At 58.8% G+C, this 20,797-nt stretch overlaps 1 protein-coding gene across 3 annotated transcripts; it reads right to left on the reverse strand.

The window, feature by feature from the left end:
• Positions 1–633: 633 nt before the first annotated feature.
• On the reverse strand, positions 634–16,340 carry TMPRSS13 (transmembrane serine protease 13). 3 transcript variants are annotated; one of them, XM_069787927.1, is made up of 13 exons: positions 15,512–15,692; positions 10,716–10,875; positions 10,226–10,327; positions 9,383–9,505; positions 9,166–9,295; positions 8,787–8,879; positions 8,654–8,697; positions 8,207–8,366; positions 7,926–8,098; positions 7,350–7,448; positions 6,915–7,057; positions 6,612–6,764; positions 634–6,476 (listed from the first exon to the last, which is right to left on the reverse strand). In XM_069787927.1, the coding sequence occupies exons 3-13, from the start codon at positions 10,317–10,319 to the stop codon at positions 6,462–6,464; spliced, it is 1,227 nt and encodes a 408-aa protein (XP_069644028.1). In that variant the 5' UTR covers positions 10,320–10,327; positions 10,716–10,875; positions 15,512–15,692; the 3' UTR covers positions 634–6,461. The 3 variants fall into 3 exon arrangements, with proteins under 3 accessions (XP_069644028.1, XP_069644027.1, XP_069644029.1); XM_069787926.1 differs by having other exon boundaries at positions 2,928–6,476; positions 10,704–10,875; XM_069787928.1 differs by lacking the exon at positions 15,512–15,692 and adding an exon at positions 16,131–16,340 and having other exon boundaries at positions 2,932–6,476; positions 10,704–10,875.
• Between the last annotated feature and the right edge of the window lie 4,457 nt (positions 16,341–20,797).

Consider the following 20,797-nt stretch of genomic DNA (forward strand, 5'->3'; position numbering starts at 1 on the left):
GGAGCGACCATGCCTGGCGAGCCGCTTGTGGCCAGGGAGCAGCCCAGTCGCAGCCACAGCGGGGAGGGAAGCTGCGGTCCTGGCTGGGCTTGGAGCTCTGGCCAGAGCCACTGCCCCGGGGCTGTGGGCATCCACAGGAGGAGCGCAGGGAGACGAGGGCCTGCCCTGAGCTCCCGAGAGCTCTGCAAGCCACAGTGCTGAAACTGCTCAGTAGTATCCACACAAAGCCAGAGCTTCCCACAGGCCGGGCGCCGTGGGAGATGGGCAGCAGGGTGCTGAGAGCACCGCTGGGCAGCGGCTGACTGCACCGCTCCTTTTCAGGCCATGCTAGCACACCTGGGTCCACTTGGCTCCTGCAGCTGCCCTGGAGAGCCGTTTCTTCTTGGAAAAAAACCCCTTAGCAATGCTATTGCCACTGAGCTGGTTCATCATCTAATAACTCAAATGCATCTTCGCTAGAAATCGGACAATAATGGCACATAGTCCATCCTGCATTCATTTCCCAGTTTCCAGTAAAATATAAGAAAATAAACCAGCCCTGGCATTTCAAGGCAATTATTCAGAAGGGTCAAGAGACACAGACCAACAGAGAGGGACTGGACAACGTCAAGTCTCTTTAATGCGTAGGGATAACGTGATAAGGCTGTCAGTTACCCTGCAGTGAGTGAGGCAGGGATCAAGCAGTTGTAATCAAGTTTCGGGCTTCTCTGACCTTACCCGCTCCTCAGTGGTTATTATCCACTGCACGCAGTAAAAGATTCTGATGCCGTGATCATGCCCTGGGGACTGCAGTGGGCGTGCTGGGCCCCTGCAGAGCCACAGACACAGAGCCGCCACGCAGGCAGCGGCCCGGACACACAGCTGGCTGCAGCTGGACGTGCTACGTGCTCTCCTTCCTTTAGTTCTTTATTTACCGATTTGCAAGGCGCTGCCCAACGCAAGTGGAATCTAAAAAATTGGCAGCATGGATAGTTTTTCTGTACAAACTCAGGTAAACTAGCGACTCTGCTGTGAAGGGAGGAAGGGAAGGGTCCCCTGTGATATTCCCACGGAGGGAAAGCCGCTCCAACAGTTGCTAATAGGAAACGTTGGCTCCGCAGAGCCACGCTGCTGGAGAGAACTGTGGTGAGCAATGGATTCTTTTCTGGTGAAATTGGGGCAAATCTTTTGCTGGTATAACACGGGCTAGCAGCACCCAGGCCAGGCAGGCGATGCTGATTTATGCTAATGAAGGGGCTGGGCCAATCTCCTCATGCTATTTGAGTCAATAGGAGCATTGCCAGTAGCTCCAACAAGGGCATGATTTCATCCTGGTGTGTGTCGCCTTAGAGTGGAGCAGCCACGGAGCAGGCATCTCCTCCCTGCGCTCTCAGGGGCGGAGTACAGGAAGGAGCCACTTGCCCTCCAGAACTTTCCCCTCCAGTTTTAAGGTCTTTCCCTTCTCTGTAACACCAAGCTTGCGAACATTTGCAAACTGCCCGTTTGGTGATAACGCAGCCCTCGGCCTGGTCAGGGGCCCGGTAGAAGCAAGCAGTGACAAAAGTTGTATACAGCCGTATGGCTGCGTTTAACCCAGCAACATTGTCTTGCATCAGGCCGAAGTCATTCCTTGTGCTCTGAAGGCCCCCGGGAGCAAACGACAAAGCAGCGGATTGTACTGAAGCTGCTGAGGGCTGTATTCACTGGTCGAACACAGCCAGCGTGGGGATTGCGCAAGCTGAAGTTCAGCGACTCTGTGCCAAGTGATGATGTTACCGGCTGTGGAAGGGAGCCAATCCGAAATGATGGAAAAAACATTTTTGTAGAGAAACATCATCTCTGAAACCATATAAACAAATCAGTTTGGGCACAACGGAACAAAGAGCTATAAAAGGAGAGTGTGGGAAAAACACCACCAACGGGTGATAATTCACATGGTGCCCGCCAGACTGTATTTTTGTAATTTCTGTTCCTTGGGGACACTGGCCTATGATTTCCAAAGCACAGAGAAACACAGAAACAGCGCAGCCAGATGTGGGGCCACACTCGGCACCCCTTGTCTGGGAAGATGCTCCAGAGCAGGATGCAGCCGAGCAAGCAGGGGGCTAAGCACAGGGGGCTTTGCAAGAGCTGCAGGCGATGGCCTAGGCTGCTCCCCTGGGTCCACGGCCAGCAGGACCTTTGCGCTCAAAGGCTCCACGAGCGGAGGCAAAGCGTTGTCCGAGATGTCTGCTTCATCTGTGCGGCCTTGTCTTCGGGAAGAGCAGAGCACAACAGCCGTGGCCAGGCAGCTTCACAAGAAACTAATCACTTCTAATGCAGTTAGAGAACTTCAGCCCTTGGGAAAACACAGCGCACCTTTCCGTGGGTCTGGGAGGAGAGACCACTGGAATTCAGGTTTAGAAGAAAGAAATTAAATTTGTATTAGCGGCTGAAATCCTTTCTCTGCTTTGAGAGACTATTTCAGAGAGCAGAAGAGCAATAACCTCTGAGGAGGTGAAATCCACAGCAGAGGAGCAGGTCCTCCACACGCTGCAATGGCACCGCTACCGGGGACATGATTCCGGCAAGATCAGCTGTTATTAGGTTCCAATTTTTGTTTTGTTCTTTCTCAAAAGATCTGTTTCTCTAGCATGCCATCTCAGACAGCAATAAAACGTTACGAGCTGCTGCTCTGTGGGGCACACCAAGGCTTTTATGAGCAGAAACCCCAAGACCCCAGAGAGCCTTTGGACAAACATAAGCTGGGTCTGGAACTCAAGACCTGTTGAATTCACAATTTGATCAGACCAACATAAACCGGGGAAGTCACACAGGGCCCCTACTCCTACCCCATCTCAACTGCTTTTGTTTGTCAAAAACCCCGTTGCCTTCACCACTGCACGTGCTGGGCCGTCAGCTGTAACACAGTCAGCCAAGACATGGTGCCTCTGTGTGCCAGGGAGTAAGAGCCCCCATTCCCCCTACCGTCTCTCCTGTGACCAGGGGCAGAGGTGGCCTTTGGCCCCTAGCACAGGGCACCTAATGGGCCTCGCACCCTGCACAGATCGCACCCAGGTCCCCTGACCACATGACTGCATCAGCAGGTCTGGCCCAGGCCCTTTTCACACTTCCATTTTCAGGCATGGTTTTCGGTGTTATTCTAGCAGCACCAGCTGCATCAGGACCCAGCAACACTTCTTGGTCCAGCTCAGCATTTTCCCAGCTGAGCAGCACCCCATTCACCCCAACCCAGGGCAGAGCTGCAGGGCATCGTCCACACCGCTGCTCCAGCTGCACATGCCTGATGAGCTCAGCACGTACATCCCCCCACCACCCTGGGCTCTGCTCACTCTCCCACTACCACCGTTAATCCTGCAGCTCTGCACTGGCTAGCAGGGCATTGCCCCGTTACAACAGGACCCCGAGCAAGCTGGGTTTTGCACCACAGCTACAAAGTCCCTCTCTGCCCTAAGCCCCAGACAGGTCGCTGCCAGCCGCAGGTTATTCCCCCCTGAACTCACTGAGCGGCAAAGACGTTATGAAGTGAAAACAGCCCCTTGGCCTCTGCACACCCCCTTCACAGGAGGCTCGTACACACACTGAGAGGTTTCTGGGTTGCTTCTTTGAAAAGCCATTTGAGGTCAGGCTGACTCAGTGTTTCCCAAAACGCAACAACTCTTACTGCTTTGGTGCAGGTCTAGAGCAGCCGCCAAGCACTGCCTTGCGCGCTGGGGCCTGCTCCGAGTCCCACGGAGATGTGGCTGCTTTCTGCACACGTAGAGCCAGACTAGACCTGCTATTCCAAAATTCAAATGCAAACTGCAGCTCTCTGCCTGCAGATAACCTTTTCCACAGCAGGCGGCCAGTTCTGGGAACCCGGGTGATGCTCCCAGGAGGTGAGGAGGGGATGTGCCTGCGGCAGCCTGCGCACCCTGAGAACTTTGCATCTTCACTTTGCAGGTAGCCTCTGCAGCTCCGGAGCCCCTGCACGGCTGGAGACAGCAGTCTCCAGCACACCTATGGGAAACGAGCCTTCCCAGTCCACAAAGAGCCAGGTGGCCCCGCTGCAAGTGATGCGGGTCAGAAACCAGGCTGCCTGGCCCATGCAGAGTCCAGTACTCGCATCGTTGAGGGAAATTATGTTTCCAGTTCCTCTGCAGGACGTACTGGACACCACAGCACAGAGCCTTCTGCTCGGGGTTTGCCCCCCCACACCACACCAACCTCCTTCCCAAGGAGGGAGAGGCAGGCTGCAGCAGGTGGCCATCGTACTCCCATGCTGGGGAGAGACAGGGCCACTGCAGCCGGAGCTAGCGGCAACAGACCTGTGAGGCCGATTCAGACTATTTCAAAGAGAGCAAGTGAGCTCCCCAAAGCACCAGTCCCTCCTTTAATGTTTCCAGCTGCAAGAAGACAGGTTACAAAGAACCACTGCAAGTAACCTTTCCTCCTCCTGAGGAAAATTCAAGCCTAAATGCTCATTACTGCCATTTCTCTAACACCGGGCAATTGCACAGGCTGTGCAGCCTTCTCAGGAAAGCGTTTCATTCTGGTCCACAGCATTCACAAGCTGAATTCTGATATGGCTCTCCTCTGGGCTCATGCCCATGGATCCACTCCCCCCCTCCAGAGGCTTCACCCCCACACGACTCCATGCCTACATTACCTCTGTACCTGAGCACCTACTGCCAAGCCCCTGTAAGACCTAAACCACCCCCTTTCTCCCAGCAGTCTCTTTGAGCAGTAACCCAGAGGGTGAAGGGCAGGAAGGGCTTTTGCAAAAAGCCGCTCCATCACATGCACCCACATGAATGGCAACCGCCATGAGGCAGCTCAAGAGCAGGTGCGCATTGGAGTGCTGAGCACATGCCCACAGACCTGTGGGGCTGCACATGGCTGCAACCCCCCCATGCACTTGCTGCACTCCAGTCCCATGGGCCCACCGCAGTGTGCGTGGCCTTGACACTGGGGCCCAAAGAACCGTGAGGAGAGGGGCAGCCCTGGAGCATCACAGCATGGTCTCCAGCCAGGGCCAAGCCCTCCCTGTTCCCTGGGGCTCCCTTGTTACCTGGATGCTGGGGCTCACCAGCTTCCTTTCCAGCGTGTCCCAAAGAGCCGTCTCCACATGGAGCACTACCAAAACGTTTATTGAGAAGAGTGCAAGGTGGCCAGGCTCCCCAAGACCCCTCTGCAACTGACCACACATCTGGGGAGAGGAGCGTGGCCTCGGCAAGGGGCAGCCAGCCTCTGCCTAGCCGATGGGCACTGCCACACTGGGGATCTCCCGTAGCGCCTTGTGTGCCTCAAAGCATCCACAGGGAGACACGGACACTTGTTTCCTTGAGAGGAAATGTGTCCCCGCTCTGGTGTGGGCAGGGAGGTGAGACCGGCTACGCGATCCCTGCGTGCTCAGCAGCCGGAGGGAGGAGGCAGCAACCCAGCACAGTCACTGAACAACGAGCCGTGAGATCCAGCGACTGGGTCACACTGGAGAAGGGCTGGGCGCTGCCTGGTCTGCATCACGCTCCACCTCAGACCTTTGGCTGCTGCTGGCTTCTGTCGCACCTCCCACGGCCATCCCAGGAGAGCAGACCTGCCCCACACCGCTGCCGAAATCCTCATGGCAGCAGGTGGGGGACGGAGACCGGCTGCATGCAGTCCTGGGAGCGAGTGCTTGCTCGGACCATATCCGCGGCATGGAAAAATAAACAAACAGGTATTTCTCTCACAGGGAGGAACATCATTTCAAAGGCGCTTCCTAAACCTATCTGCAAACATGAGAGCAACTACTGCTCCTCCCAGAGGGTGGTGTAACTGCACTGCGGGGCTCCCCTTTGCTCAGCCCTCCCTGGAGAAAACAGGGAACTTGGCCTCGCGGGTGCGGGCAGCTGCTGCCCGCCAGGGCAGCATGGCACACGGCTGCACCATGCCAGCTGAGCCCCGTCCCATGCCCCAAGGTGGCACAGCTGCGACATGGCAGCAGTGTGCGAAGGAGAGTGCTCCCTCACCACGGGCAGCCCACTGCTCTCCTGTGCCCCACAGCTCTCCTGCTTGCCGTTTCCATCCGCAACCTCCACCGGATCGACGGGCAGCGCTAGCAGCCCTTTGCCCGCCGAGCGTGCCGCGGTCCTGCCAGGAAGCACTCGCGACAGCCCCATCCGGACACGTCTATTTACACGAGAAGAATCACAGACCCAGGGCAAGGAGGTGCCTCCCAGCTGGCACAGGCTGCTGTCCCCTGCGTGCTGCCAGCTCAGGGCTGGCTGGGTGCTTCGCCCAGCCACCGCCAGGCTACCTCCTCCCTTGCACTGGGTGAGGGCAGAGTCACTTTGCAGGTGCCATATTTTCAGAGGTTGGGGGCAGCAACAGGTCCCTGGCTGCACAGACAGTCCAGAGATAGGCAGGGGGATCTGCTGGTAGCATCATGCCCTGGCAGCAAGCAAGGGCAGGGGCCCATGCTGGCAGGAGAGGCATGGCCCAGGCAAGTGTCTGGCCCAGTCTTAGTCGTTCTCACTCTGCAAAGGAGAGAGGGGAGAGCAAGGGTGAGGTGCCGAGGGCTTGCGGGGGGCGGGGATACAGCCCCGCTCAATGCACCAGGGGCCACCTGGTAAGTCTCCCTGCCGAAGCACAGCCCTGCCATGCCACCTCACCTCCATTTTGCTGTATATCCAGCTGAGAAGCTTTGTCACACGCGTGTAAACACCGGGCTTGTTCTTCTGGCCACATCCTGTCCCCCAGCTTGTGACCCCAGCCACATACCAGCGGCCGTTGTCCTCGCAGACCAGGGGCCCTCCGCTGTCACCCTAGTACAGAGGGGCAGAGCAGTGAGGAGAGGAGACAGGAGACGCCCCTCTGCCGGTACCCAGCCAGCGGACACTGGCACACAGGAAAAGCGGGCAGCCCTGTCCGTCCTGCATCACCTTGCCTGGTGGGACCGTGTGCCCCTGGCTCACCTGGCACGCATCTTTCCCCCCCTGCAGGTACCCGGCACACATCATCCGTGGGGTCAGGTAGCCCTCGTACACCTTGTCGCTGTTGCAGACCTTGTAGTCAATCAGCTTCACCTCGGCCTCCCGCAGCTTTGGGGACGTGTTATCTGCAAGGCAGGAGCAGCCATGGGGCAGGGTGGGCCTCGTCCCCCCACTGCCCCCTGGGCCCCTCTGCAGCACCAGGCATTTCCGTGGCAGCGAGGGAGGAAGCTGGTATTTCTTGCAGGCCTTATTTCTGCTGAGCTGCATGGCCAGGAGGGCAACCACTGCGAGTCACCCCTGTGGGAATGGCCCTCAAACACAGCAGCAGAGCCACGCTCACTCCTCTCGCGCACTGCCTTCGTAGGTCAGGCTGCGGCACACAGGAGCTGCCTGTGGAGAGCCGGCATCCTCCCTCACCTTCGTTCTCCCTGGTCTTCCCAAAGCCGGTGATGAAGCAGGACCTGCCGGTCTGGAATTGCTGGCCGTACATGGGGAGGCAGGCTGGGCGAACCTGAGCTGGAGGGAGACATGATGAAAACCAGGAGAGGAGAGAGGGGTGAGTCACCCAGGAGCAAAATAGCCATTGTAGTCACTAGCCCTGCAGCTAGGGAGGAGCGTGGTGTGCAGGAAGCACTCCCCTCTGCACCCACCCAGGCAGGGTCTCTGCCGGATCCCCCCGCCGCACTGCCCATGTGGGGCACGGTGAGCGGCACGATGCTGGCTGCGCAGCTGAGCCCACGGCTGCATGTGTGTCGGGCCGTGCCGGGGGAGGACGGGCCGGTTCCTGACCACAGGCCAGGCAGGGGAAAGCAGTGTGGCCACAGCAGAGCAGGATGCTCCAGCTGGCAGCAGCCCCATGCAGCCCAGAGGACGGCTCCAAGGGGACCCGAGCTGCCTCTTGCTCCTGCCCGTCCCCCGCAGCCTCTCTCTGTCCCCCATACACCAGCCCCTGCCAAGCCCAGCCCTGCGGCATGGCAAGATGAGAGCCCTGACCTGAGAGCGTCAGCGGCCTGGAGAGCTTCATGAGTGCAATGTCATAGTCATCGTGATCGTCGCTGTAGTTGGAGTTAATGATGACCTGGGAGACGGGAATGCCCTCCGCATGCTGCTTCAGGTCCGAGACCCCGCCGTACACCTTCCAGTCATCGAGGATCTTCATGCTGTTCCTGGGCAGGGAGAGAGGTGGGGGCAGCAAGGAGTGAGACGCTGGGCAGAGTGCTGGCGCAAGGGCTGCCGGCCACAGCCGGTGCCCCTGGCTGGACAGCAGCACTCACATGAAGAAGCAGTGGGCCGCGGTGAGGACCCACTGCGCGTCGATGATGGTGCCGCCGCAGATGTGGATGGGCCCATACTGCACACTGACTTGCCAGGGCCACTTGGTCACGGAGGTTTCCTTTCCTCCAATGATTCGGCCAGAAATCCTCTGCCCGCAGGCTGGAGGGGAAAGCAGGGCTGAGAGAAGGGCTCAGAGAGAAGGGAAGGCTGGAGGGGAACGCGCATGACATCCCCACTGCCCGCAGGCACCAGCGGTGCTCAGTACGTTCGCAGGGGCCAATGGAGACCATGGGAATGCAATCTTCATAGTTTTCTGTTACCCAGAAAGTTTGCTGGAAAATGCCCCATTTGCCCAGCCCTGTTCAAAGAGGGGAGGAAAGCACTCCCAAGCCTGTGTTTGGCCTTGCCCGCCCTTGGCCATGTGCCCTGCCAGACAGCCCCCTTACTTGTGCATCGGAGGGAGACGTACTTTCCCGTCAGACAGTGGGAGCTGCAGCAGAGAAGAGGGAGATGCGGCCTCAGCCCCTGCCCTGCGGCACCAGGGCAGGGGCAGGGCCAGGAGGTGACACTGCCTGGTACCTGTTGAGGCTCTGCTGGATGGTCTCTCGCTCATCAGTCACAGTGAGGCTCTTGCCGGAGACGTGCAGGGGAATGTATTCAGTCTGCGATGCACTGGGAGGGGAGAGGAGAGAGGAAGTGAGGGTGTGTGTCCCCGGCTAGGCACTGACTGCCTGATCCCTGCCTTCTCAGAGAGGCTCTGCATGCTAAACCTGGGGGGGACAGACTGAAACACCCAGAGCAGTGCTGGACGCATGGCCTCCCAGAGGAAAAGCACAATGCTGGGGGAAAGAGCACAGCCGACTGTGTATGCAGGCAGGGCAGGAGGGTCAGAGCAATGCCCAGGAGGCCGGGCAGGGCCCCAGCACCTGAGCAGGACGACCCAACCTCGGGGAATTACTTCTGAAATCCCAGCTGCTGGCAGGTCTTTCTGGAGAAGGAGTCATCCCAGGCGCTGCTGCACACCGGCAGCCACTGGCTCTCAGCACTCGAGTAGATGTGGAGCAAGGACTCGTCAGATGCGAAGCGCACTGCAGGGATGGAGCAGGCAGGTCAGTGGTACCCAGCACCCTGGGGGCTCCCCTCACTCCCACCACCCCTGGCTCCCGGTGCCTCACCGCAGCCCAGCTCGTCACTCCTCTGGGAGCAGTCGACGATGCCGTCGCAGCGCACGGGGCTGTCCTTGCAGCTCTCAGCAGGCTCCTTGTACACGATGCCGGTCTGCGACCGCCAGAACATAACTGGAAGCAAGTGAACGCCGTGGTGAGGCTGGGGCTACCAGCAGGGGCTTGCTGCGGGCGAGGGTGCTGTAGGACACCCGGACGGGAGTCCAGAAGAGGTCTGCCATGCACAGGGACATTGCCAAACACGAGGCGTGAGCTGGGGTGCAGGGCTGCCGTTTGAGCCAAGGCTGAAGAGATGCAGGATGCAGGGCTGAAGGAGGACTGGCCAGCCCTGAGCATCCCCCCATGCCAGCCAGCTGCTGCTGCAATCCCCTCTCCCCTAACCCACTTCTAGCTGGCTTCTGCAGAAAGGTGCATCCAGCCTGCCGAATGCTTCAAGCCCACCAGCTACAGCAGCTGGAGAACTGACAGCTAGACATTACGAGGATTAAAGCGATTGCCCTGGTATCTGTGCCTGTTCCATCGACAGAACGCACTGTTTTTGACAGGTCCTGCCTGCTAACCCTGGTCCTCAGGGAGGGCGAGCGTGGGTGCTGCTGGGGGTGCCCCGCCGCCCACCGAAGCAAGCCCAGGAGAAGGAAAGCACGGTGCAGCACATCTCCTCTCCCCAGCGATCCTGCTCCTGCCTGTCCACCAGATGTCAGGAACACTCAGGAAACGGGAAGAAGACATCTCTGCCTGCTCCCTCCGAGCCTGCATGTCTCCCTAGCATCTGCTGACCCCCAGCCCCTCTGAGGTCTTCCCCCCTGGGGAGCCCCAAGCCGGGACCCCACTCACACAGCAGGATGAGAGCGATGAGCAGCACGATGAGGACGGAGATGCAGAAGATGAGCGCAAGCCGTCGCTGGCTCATGCAGGGAGCTCTGAACATGGAGGATCCTGGCAGCAGGGCGGAGGCAGGGTCAGGGGGAGCTGCTGTCTCCCCAGGATGCCCGCATCCCACTGCCCACTAGCGTGTGCCAAGAGCTCCCTGGCTCCCCATGCACCTGGCTCCCCAGAGGGCCCACGAGATGTGGGAGAGGAGGGCTGCACACACCCCGCACCATCCCGTGGCGTCCCCCCATCCTGCCACAGTCACTGTCCTCCCCCTTGCCCCCGGCACCCCTCACACCCCCAGGGAAACACCAGCCTGTGGCTGAGGCTTGTGCCAGCTGTGTGCACAGGCACCCATTCCCTGCCTCTCTCCATCCCTCCCCACCCTCGGTGGGACCGGGGCCAGGGTGGCCAGAGACCACCCTCGGCACCATCCTCTTACGTGCGCTCTCACAGGTCGTGCAGGGGGCCGGGGCTGGGCTGGACTCCGGGCTGTAGGGCTTGAAGCTAATGCCGAGGACGCTTTCTCGAGGCTGCGGCGGTCGGGCACTGAAGATGTTGCTGACTGTGGAGGCATGGAGGCTGGGAGGGACACTGCTGGACGATGCCGTGGTCTGTGAGCAGAGGAGACTGTTACTGGCAACAACCGATGCCCACCGGAGAGTCCCTGCAGAGTCCCCAGGTGGCCGTGAAGGCAAAGGCAACAGGGAGCCGAGCTCCCCAGCAGGGCCAGCTGTTGCCACTGGTGGCTATTCTTCCACAGTACTAGGAACCGCATGGAGAGTTACTGCCACGGTCCCTCTTTCTGTACCATGGAGCCCGAGCCGTACCCCCTCTGTGATGGCTGAAAACCTCTTTGTCACAGAGCTTTTCCCCTTTAGGTGGCTGCTGGCCAAATTTCCCAAACTGGTCTCTTTGATCAGAGCCATCAGCCGGGTATTTGGCATCGGGTCAGTCACGCTGTGGCCCAGTTCCACGGGGCTAGTGCCCCAATTTATGCATCTATCTTTAATTAGCCATTTGAAAAATACAGTGCAATTTCCAGCTGTTATTTAGTAATACTTAATAATCGGTGTTTTCCAAGCCCTGAAACGTCCTGCACCCTGGAATGCTGTTCTGCAGTTGCGTCACTCCTGATCCATGAATTTGCAAAAGAACATGCATTTCTTCCCTTTCCTCAAGATACACTCTTCCCAGCGCTCCGTCAGCTTTGATCAGCTACAGAAGCGAGAGCCTCTCATTTGCCTTCAGAGAGGACCTGTGCACAAAGCCCACAATAAATGCCGTTCTCGCTGCCATTCGTAAAATCTTATACACATCTTTGGCAGTAAGAAATGGCTGCGTGCCTTGCAGAAACTGCAAGGGCATCGCCAGCCAGCCCACAGCACTGAGAGCCCGGCCTGGGCTTCGTTCTCGACAGGTGCTTCCCACATTGCCTCGCTCCTCCTGCCCGCCATCTCCCAGCACTGCTCCCAGTGGCACGCAGCCACGACCGACCGCATTTGCACTGGGCTGTTCAAGGGAAGCCAGTCAAATTTGGACTACGTCTGTCCCTACAGACAACCTCGCTGCTGTCCTGCAGAAGGGGCACCGCAGGGAGAAACGGAGCTGCCATCCTTTGGCAGCAGAGTGCAGCCAGCTTGGCACCCACACCCCAGCCCACCTCCCAGGAGGTGGGCTCAAACACGCCCCTCTGGAAACCTGTCTCTGATTTTTGGCCCTGCAGCTGCTAGAGATCACATTTCCCCATAACCAGAAAACATCCCTTTCCCTGCCAAGCAGGCAAGCAGCACCTGGGCTGCACGGCTCTGGAACAGGCAGAGAGGACAGGGACCTTGGGCAGAGCAGGCTGCCACCACCAAGTTGTCCCCTTCTAGCTGGATTTTCTTTGCTCTCCTGTTTCCTGCTGGGAACTGAGGGCCGTAATGAGCACGTCGGGAGCCTGCTCAGGCTCATGCTTTGTAAATACGGCTGTGCCCTTTCTTGCAATGCGGTGGTGTAACTTCCTGGGCATTATCCCGTGAGTCACAAACCCCGGCGTGGCCACGCATGCTGCCCGCGCAGGGTCTGCGTCTGCCTCAGCCCCCAACTGAACATCGCGGGGGGACACACACCACCTCTCGAGCTGTGCCTCTGTAACTGCTCACAGCCCTGGTGCACCAGCCGCAGAGCCGGCAGGCACAGCACCCCGGGCTCCCGGGGAGGCTGCCTGGCCACCTGCCCTGGCCAGCGGCAGGGTGCGCAGGGCCACCCCCCGGCACAGACCTCCTCCCGCTGCCTGCGGGGCCCTTGGCACGGGCACCGCTGAGGTCTCCCGGCCATTGAGAGCCACCTTCCCGCTCACGGCCAGCGGCTCCCTGGCCTCCTGCACGTACCGGGAGGAGCAGAGGCAGTTTCACAGCACCACCCATCCCTTCTCGCCCCTTCCCCGTGTGAAAGCGATAACAAGCCTGAATTTGCTCAGCCTGCAGCTGAAGACCAGCTTCCCCTATGCCTGAATTTCACAGCATCCGTGCGGGCAAGCCCGGGACAGCCATGCTGCAGGCTCGCCTTATCCTGGGCTCTCCCAAAGGTGCCAGGGAGCCCAGGGGAGCCCCTCGGTGTGCTCCACAGGGCTGGGCTGGCACAGCAGCCAGGAGGGCTGGGGAGTGCCCCAGCAGCATCCTCTCCTGATGAGTCTGAGCAGTCATGCCGATGGGATTCAAGTTCTTGCAGCAAGTATCGCACGTCCACACCATGAAACATCCCTGGGTACCTTTGGTGCCCATTGTTAGAAAGCGTACGGGATCAGCGAGAGAGCCAGAGCTGCTGCAGGTCCTGTGCCACTGCTTTGCAGAAACAAAGCAAGGCATAGATGCCAGGAACCCTTCCTAGGAAAATAATTTCTCTGGTCTATGTGTAAACAAGGTGTTTGTAAATACCCAGACAGTATCATTTACATTGGCATTTGTATGCTATCTCCACATGTCTGATATTTCACCTGCCTCATCCTGCAGCAAGGGCAACCCTTTGGTTATCAGATCAGCAGAATTACAATGCTGTTAAGGACAAACCTCCCCATCGTACTAGAAAATGCAGCTCAGCTTCACCAGTAAGCCAGTGATGCTGGATGCTAAAGCATTTCAATCTCCAGCGTGCAAACGTTTCAAATTAACATGTAAGTATTCTATAGTTTAAATTGCTCTTACTATTCTTTAGCAGGAAACACATGCCCTTTCTTACTCTCAGGTGAACTATTAGCTACTTATTTCTCTAAAAGTCTAAAGTCCAAGTATTTTTTTTCTGTCTGTCGCAGAAGCTAACAAAACTTTTACCACAGGCTCCCGGTAACCAGCATAACTGGTTGCTGTTTGTATAACCACTGGAGCAGAGAACAAACAGCAGCGGCTTTACGAAGATATTTCTGTTAAGGAGTGTGCATTACCCCGGTGAGTGAGCTGTGACTTCTGCCCACAAAACCTTTACTCACTCTTTGCTGGCTTTAGAATAAAAGTCAGACCCGGAGCCGTGCCTATCTCACACGTGCGGCTGCGGTTTGAGCCCCTTTTTCTGACGTCCTCTCTGCAAATGTTCCACCAGCCACGAGAGTGTTAAGCGCTGCTGTGGGCTGGCATCTGAAAGTCAGGCGTGGGGAAGGGGAGAACAACCGGCTCCTTTCCGTGGCAGGCCTGACTTTCAGACAACCGGGGAGGAGGGATGCTGGGGATGTGCGGGCAACTGCTGCCCAGCTCTGCTCGCCTCATACCCGGCCCAGGCTGCCTGGGGGATGAGCAGACAGTGCCAGTCTGCAGCACGAGTCCTTTGCTAAACCTGTCACAAGCGTAAACACCGCCTCACTCTGCTCTCAGGCTTTAAGCAGAGCTGGGAAAAGCACCTAACCCACAGACAGCAGCGCTGGGGAAGCCCATCCCCTTTGCACCATGAGCTACTATGTGCACCAACCTCCAGCTCGACTCCCTGCTGCAGAGGGCAATCACCAGGTGAAAGACCCAGTCCGGGCTGGGTTCAAGGCTCAGGATCCACGCGTGATGGGGAGGGAAGGCTGGGAAACCAGCCAGCAGTCACCCATAGTTTCGGAGCGGGAGGGAGAGCAGAAGCGAGGCAACACCTGGGGTGTTGCAACCAGACCCAGGGCCAAGCCATGTCTCAGAGGAGCAAAAGGGCACAGTGACTACCAAAAACGTGGAGCATCAAGAGTGGAGAGAGGCAGCCTGCCTTAAATAAGCTCGAAGGAGCTGCCTAAAGAGGTGATCATCTTTCCCAGCTGAGCTCAGCAGCCCACCCCTCACCATCGCTCTCTGCTGCTCACAGCCCCCTTGTTTGGGGCAGGGAACTGGCTCCTTCACCTGGTTGCGGAGCCCTGATTGTCCAGGGCAGATTAGCTCAGCAAGCACACAACAGCGACATTGTCCTCGTGCTCCCTTGGGACCCGTTCCCTCCCAGTGACACCCGTCCCACTCGAGTGCCGCAGCTGAGCGATGCCTCAGCAGTGCCTCCCTGGAAGGAGGCAGACCCCCCAGTCCCAAGGACGAACTGGGCAGGAGCTGCGAGAGGACGCTGCTGAGACCCGGATGCCATAAAGCGGCAACACACGGGGAAGTGAAATCCCAGAGCACAGAAGGGCCATTTTGCAAGTGCAGTTGACAAGCCGTGTTGATTGAGTCAGCCCGATCTGGCCAGGGAGAGGCTGCCATATGCCAGTGTGAGCAGCCCTTCAGGCAGGGATCAGAAAATGTTCCAGCGGGTGAATAATCGCTGCTCACCCCATTCCATGGAGGGGCAAACAGAGGCACAGAAAGATGAAGTGACTCTCCTGCAGTTGCAGAGCCAAGGGTGGCACCCAGGAATCCTAATGGCCCATTTAATGCAAGTGACAAAGCCAAGGTGGCCCGGTGGGCATGCCCAATACTGGGTAATTGTCTCCATATGTGGGCATCCCAATTCCTGCCCCGCTTTCAGCAAGACACAGTGCTGCTGCCCACTTTCAGGGCCACCCAGAGCCAGGATCACACTGCAAGGCAGTGCTGGGGGCAAGCTGCCCCTCCTTTGGGACCCAGCCAGGATCTGGTAAGAGCCCACTCTGCCCCTGCTCCTGGCTGCCTCTGAGGCACCTGCACGCCAAGAGGCAGGAAAAGGGTGGCTTTTACAGCTGGCCCTGCCTCCCCTCGAGCCCCATCCACTCCGTCACTGCCGCCTTTGCATGTTCCGGATGTTGCTGGCACAGCCAGCAGCGCTCGGCGTGGTAATTACCTGCTGCCTCACCCGGGCAGGCTGAGCCCAGTGCCCAGCCGGGGATGGATGTTTTCCTCATGACAGGATGCTCAGCAAGGTCCCATAGCCGAGACTGAGCAGGACCCAGTCAACCCAGCCCGAAAAGAGCATGAGGAAAACTGCCAGGAGAGCGGGCGAGGGAGAGCAGCGGGTGCCAAGGCCACCAGCGTGCTGCCGCTGCTACCGATGTGCTGGCGGGAGGTGCCAGAGGGCTCCAGGATTGCACAGTTTCCGTGGGCGCCAAGCGGCACCAGCAGCGCCAGCCCACTCCACCAGCCTGTACCCCCTCAGTTCACAAATTTGCTCCAGCGTGGAAAAGCAGCGGTGCCAGGGGCCCCCAACACCTCCTCTGCTGGCACGGGGCTGACACCGGGGATGCTGGTGGCAGTCCTCCCTCCGTGTGCCGAGGGGATGCTGGAGGCAGCAGCCCCACAGGCAGCTCGCCCCGGGTCTTCCTCTGTGAAGGCAATGCCCCAGAGAGCAAGAGGCAGAAACTGGGCACTCCACCAAACCCCAAGGAAAGCAGGTCCGTACGGCCACAGAGCAACCCCCAGTACTTCTAGCTGGGTCAGAGCTGGGGGAGCTGCCCACGCCTTACCAGAGAGGTTTTCCCGTCCATCGGCCGCTGCAGGGCTGGGCTGGGATCACAGCTCCGGCACAGCCATCCTTCGCTGCGCAGCGCGGTGCAGAACAAAGTCAGGTCCGCAGGGACGGGGCAGAATCTGTTTGGCGAGCGGGCTCGTACGTCAGTGCCAGCGCCGGGTGCGGAGGGAAACCAGTCCGACCTGCCGCCCGGCTCTACCGCTGCCTGTTTCCCAACTGCTCCAGGCACAGCGTGCAAAATACCTGCCTCTGCTGCCGGTCACCCCGGCCAGGCCCTGAGGAACGCTGGGCAGGGGCAGCAGGAGCCTCGGCTGCTGCCAAATGTCTGGGAGTCTGGGAGCAGGTGGGGTCTGGCCCTGGGAGAGAGCAGCATCCCAGGCACCTGGGGATCCTCACTGCTCTCCCGGCTGCTTGCCCGCCCAAGGCCGCCCTTCTGCACTGTGTGCCTGCCCCGCGCTCGCCCACAACTCTCCTGCCCCAGGCTGAGGGCTGCGCGCGCCAGCCGAAGATGGGAGAGGAGGGGATACGCAGCCATGTCCAACCCCGGTAAAAACCCTCTCATGCGCCCCGGGTGACCGAGAAGTCCGGAATGCCCTGTTTCAAGGGAAAAGAAATGCCATTTCCCTCCAGTTTCTCTAGAGGCTTTGTCACTCCTTTGCTAATGGAGCAATGCTCTCACATTGTGCAAGGAGAAAGCAGCGGTCTCCCACTTCCTTCTGTGGGCATGAGCCAAGGGATGCTTTGCTTAACCCAGAACTCACATTTGGGTGAAACAGGTAAAAATATCCAGATTAAAAGGAAAAAGGCCCAGCTACATTGTGCGTTTTCTGATGTCCAGGCCCTGGACCCATGACCCTCGGTGCCACATGCCCCTCTCGCCCCAGCCCCTGGCTGCCAGAGGAGCGACTACAGGGTGGATGAACAAGGCTGGTGGGGAGCCTGTGCCCGCACTTCTTGCTGGCCAGGGCTGCACCGCGGTCTCTGCTCTGCACCGCGCAGCAGAGAGGCGGGATGGTGCTTCATGTAATCCAGGCTGCTCCCAGCTTTGGCCAGCGTGTGGATGAGCAGCCTCTGGGATAAGAGGTCATTGCAAGAAATGGCCCCCCTCCTGCCTGCCCACTTGTGAGGGCTGGCACTGGGCAGTGTGAGGGCAGTGCATGGCTCGACCAGGAGGAGGGCAACCTCTTCGATGGCTCAGTCCTGGGAGGCTCTGTCCGACAGCGTGGTGCCTCCTGTGAGCCCCATCCCAACACTCTATTCCAGGCACATTTCTCCCGGCATTATTCATAGCATAAGTCCCTTATTCATCCGGCTCCCCACCCACACCTGCTCATCGGAAGCGCAGGAGACAAGCAGGGCCGTCCAAGCTTGAAGGAAACCTGCTTTGAAGCCCCCTTGATTTCAAGGCTGAAAAGCCCGGGATGGATCCCGCTGTCCCCTCCACCCTGCCCCGGGGCTCCCCATCCTGTCCCTTCCCAGAGGGGTCAATTCCTGTCCTTCTCCTGCGCACTGCCTGGGGCCAAGCCCCGGTGGCCAGAGAGGGGGATCAGGGAGCTTGGTGGAGAAGACCGACACCCAACTCCATCCTGATCTTGGTGTTTACCCCTCTTCTCTTCTGGCGAGCTTATTGTCAAGCCCTTTGCCTGCCTTTTTCCAATGAGCCCACGCAGGGCCTCGCTGCCCTGGCAGGTCCAGCACGTGCACTTCAACGCATGGGGCAAACACTTGCCCAGTGGTGGCCACGAGCCAGGCCACCTGCTCTGGGGATCCCCTGCCTCCAGGGTGGTTTCTGAGCCAGCCCTCGCCCTGCAGCGCACTCCTCCCTAGTTTCCACGTGTAGGACTAACAGCATTTTGTTTGCTTTTTGCAGCTACCCCATGCCGCTGAGGGCTCTGCCCTGCTGGGGTGCAGGGACAGAGGGAGGCAGGGGCTGCCAAGCAGGGAGCTATGTCCCCTGAGCTGGCCTTGCCTGCATGCCTGTGCAAGCTGCCACGTCCTCTTCTGAAAAGGGATTCTCAGAAAGTAGCTCCAGGTGGCAGCTCCAGGAATGATTGCTTGCTGGTGTTTCTACAAAAGCCACCTACGGAAAGCAAGTTACAGAGAACTGTTGTGTCTGGGCTTGACCCCATCAACCTGATGTTAAATGTCAGGCATGTGCAACACTTCTCAGGTGAAATCCTCACACTTTCTTGCTGATAACCATTCCTATGAGCGCTGCTGCACCCTCCTACCCTCCCAGCTTGCAGACCAAGGCACAGCTGGAGCCGGTACCACCAGCCTGGGAGAGCCCAGCGGCACCTCCGCTCTCTGCTCCAACCTCCAGGCATGAGAGAACTGGGAAGGGAAGAGGATAACTCTGCTCTTCCAGGCAAGGTGCTTTGTCCCACGGCAGGGCTGTGCCCACGCAGAACCAGGCCTCCGGCCCCAGCCCTGTGCCGCAGGGTGCAGCATTGCTGCCCGATCCTGCCCCTCTGGGGCTGTACAATCCCCCTGCCGCCCTGGGCAAAACTCCACGAAGTCTGCAGTAGTGGAGGGCAGGGAAAAGCAGAGACCAGCTCCCCCAGGGGTTCTATGGGCTAGGTTTCTCTGTGGTGGTGTCCGAGAGGAGCTGCAGAGGCTCTGGGGAAAGACCTGCTGTGCAGTTCTGACTCAGGTGATTTCCAGGTTATTAAAACCAGGGCTATTCCTATTCAAAGATTAGTCAATTATTTTGAAGATGAAAAGGAAACTCAGCAGCGTTCTCGAGGGCTGGTTTGACCCATGAACTCAAAACCTCTCCTGCTGACATCAAAAAAGTGAGGCTGCTCTTTTCTGCAGCACCCTGTTTTTAATGCAGTGCTTCAGGTGGTCAGCAACGCCTGCTACAAAGCTCGTCTGCGATTATCGCCGGCTCCCCTGCCTGTGCTGGGGCTGCAGGGGCTGGGGGTGCCTCAGCACAGTGCATGGCCATGGGACAGGGCTGCATGCCGGGCAGGGGCTGCTGTGCCCACCTGCCTCGGGCTGGGAAGACAGGTCTGCCCTCCTTTCCCTGTGAGACAGCGGCTCCCTCCCTGGGGCCCCTTGCAGCAGAGCTGGTGCCAGCAAAGGTAGCGGGGAGACAAGAATTCTGCTGCCTCAAGGATGCCAAGTGGCATTTCATGGAGGATGAGGGGAAAGCACTGACAAGACAGGGAACCTGGGCAGCATCTGCGCTGCGAGCCACAGAGTGGGCAGCGTGCAGGGCACCACCACGCCGTCCTGCCACCAGCTCCTCCTGTGGCACCTGGCAGTGCCCACACCTGCACAGCAGCTCAGGTGCCAGCACGAGCACTTCGGGGTAACTGTGCCACTCACGATCTGAGGGTTCTGCAGAACTGTCATTTCTGCTCAGGCCGTTTCATTTTCCCCGAAATTGCCAACCATTTCTCCCAAGCCTCTGAACCGCCTCACCCACAGGACCAGTCCCATGGTGTCTTTTCCACACAGCTCCCTCCTTCCACATTTTTGGTCCCATTGCTTTTGATTTTCATTCCTTTACATGAAACACGAGCTGTGGCTTTGTGTGGGATGGGCTGTGCTTCATCTCAGGACTCCTAAATTCAGTGGATGCCAGATCTGACTCATGAGCTGATAGCAGAGTGACAGGACATCAGCTGGTCTCCCAAAGAGGGGAGAATAAAGTCAAGCTGGGGTGAAGCCAGGGAGGGGATCTGCTGCTGGAGCCCTCATCCCCTGCCCATTCCTATGGCTAGCCCTCAGCAGAGGAATGGCCTTCGGTGAGGGAGAGCCTCTCCCCCCTGCTGGGCACCCAGCACCACCACCCCATGCCTGTATTCGCTGTGGCCCCGGTGCAGCGGAGCCGAAGCTGGTGTGTCCCCAGGTGCCACAAGAGCCAGGCAAGCCACAGTCCTGTGCCCGAGGTCCTGCTGCCAGGGTACCGGAGGACAGCTTGGCAGCACCGCTGGACTCAGCCTGCAGCTGATGAATTTGCTGGTGCTCTAGCAAGGCTGCAAGTTCGTGGAAGCCTGTGGGCTTTAGCAGGAAGGATGAGTCAGGGGACGGACTCTGTTTAGAGTCAGGGCAAAAAGCAGAATTCTCCCACTTTGGGCATTTAAGGTGGCTCTTTGAGGAGCCATTCCGCTATGGCAAAAGGGACCTGGGGTTCTGCACCTCTGCACCCACCGAGCCAGGGACTGCTCTGAAGCTTTCTGAGGCTGTCCAGAGCACTCTCAGTTTCGCTTGCTCTTTTTATCTGTGTCCTTTCCACTAATTCCCCAGTGGGAAATTCCTTTTCTCAAGACAAATCGCTCTCCATCACATGAGGGCCCCTGGATTTGCACAGGCCCCAGGAAAGCCCTCGAGCAAGCTCTATTGTAATTCTGCCTGCCAGAAGGCAAAGCAGAGGACCCGCAGTCTGCTCGGTGGTAATTCAGGTCCTAGCACCTGAGGCCAGCGTCACCAGACCAGCAGGACATTGCCGTGAGGCCAGACTCCCACGGCCATGTGCAGCGTGGCCGTCTTGGGGCCCCGGGTCAAGCTGACAGCTGCCGGAGCCCCGGGGACAGCTTACAGCCCCCTCTGCCGCACCTGACGTCAGAGCTTGCGCTGTCACGCACACGCGTAGGCGCTCGCAGGACACATAACAGCCCAGAGGCTGTCACTCGGCCCCGGAAGTGGGGAAAG

Source organism: Haliaeetus albicilla, chromosome 7 (assembly GCF_947461875.1).
Source record: "Haliaeetus albicilla chromosome 7, bHalAlb1.1, whole genome shotgun sequence".
Classification (NCBI taxonomy): domain Eukaryota; kingdom Metazoa; phylum Chordata; class Aves; order Accipitriformes; family Accipitridae; genus Haliaeetus; species Haliaeetus albicilla.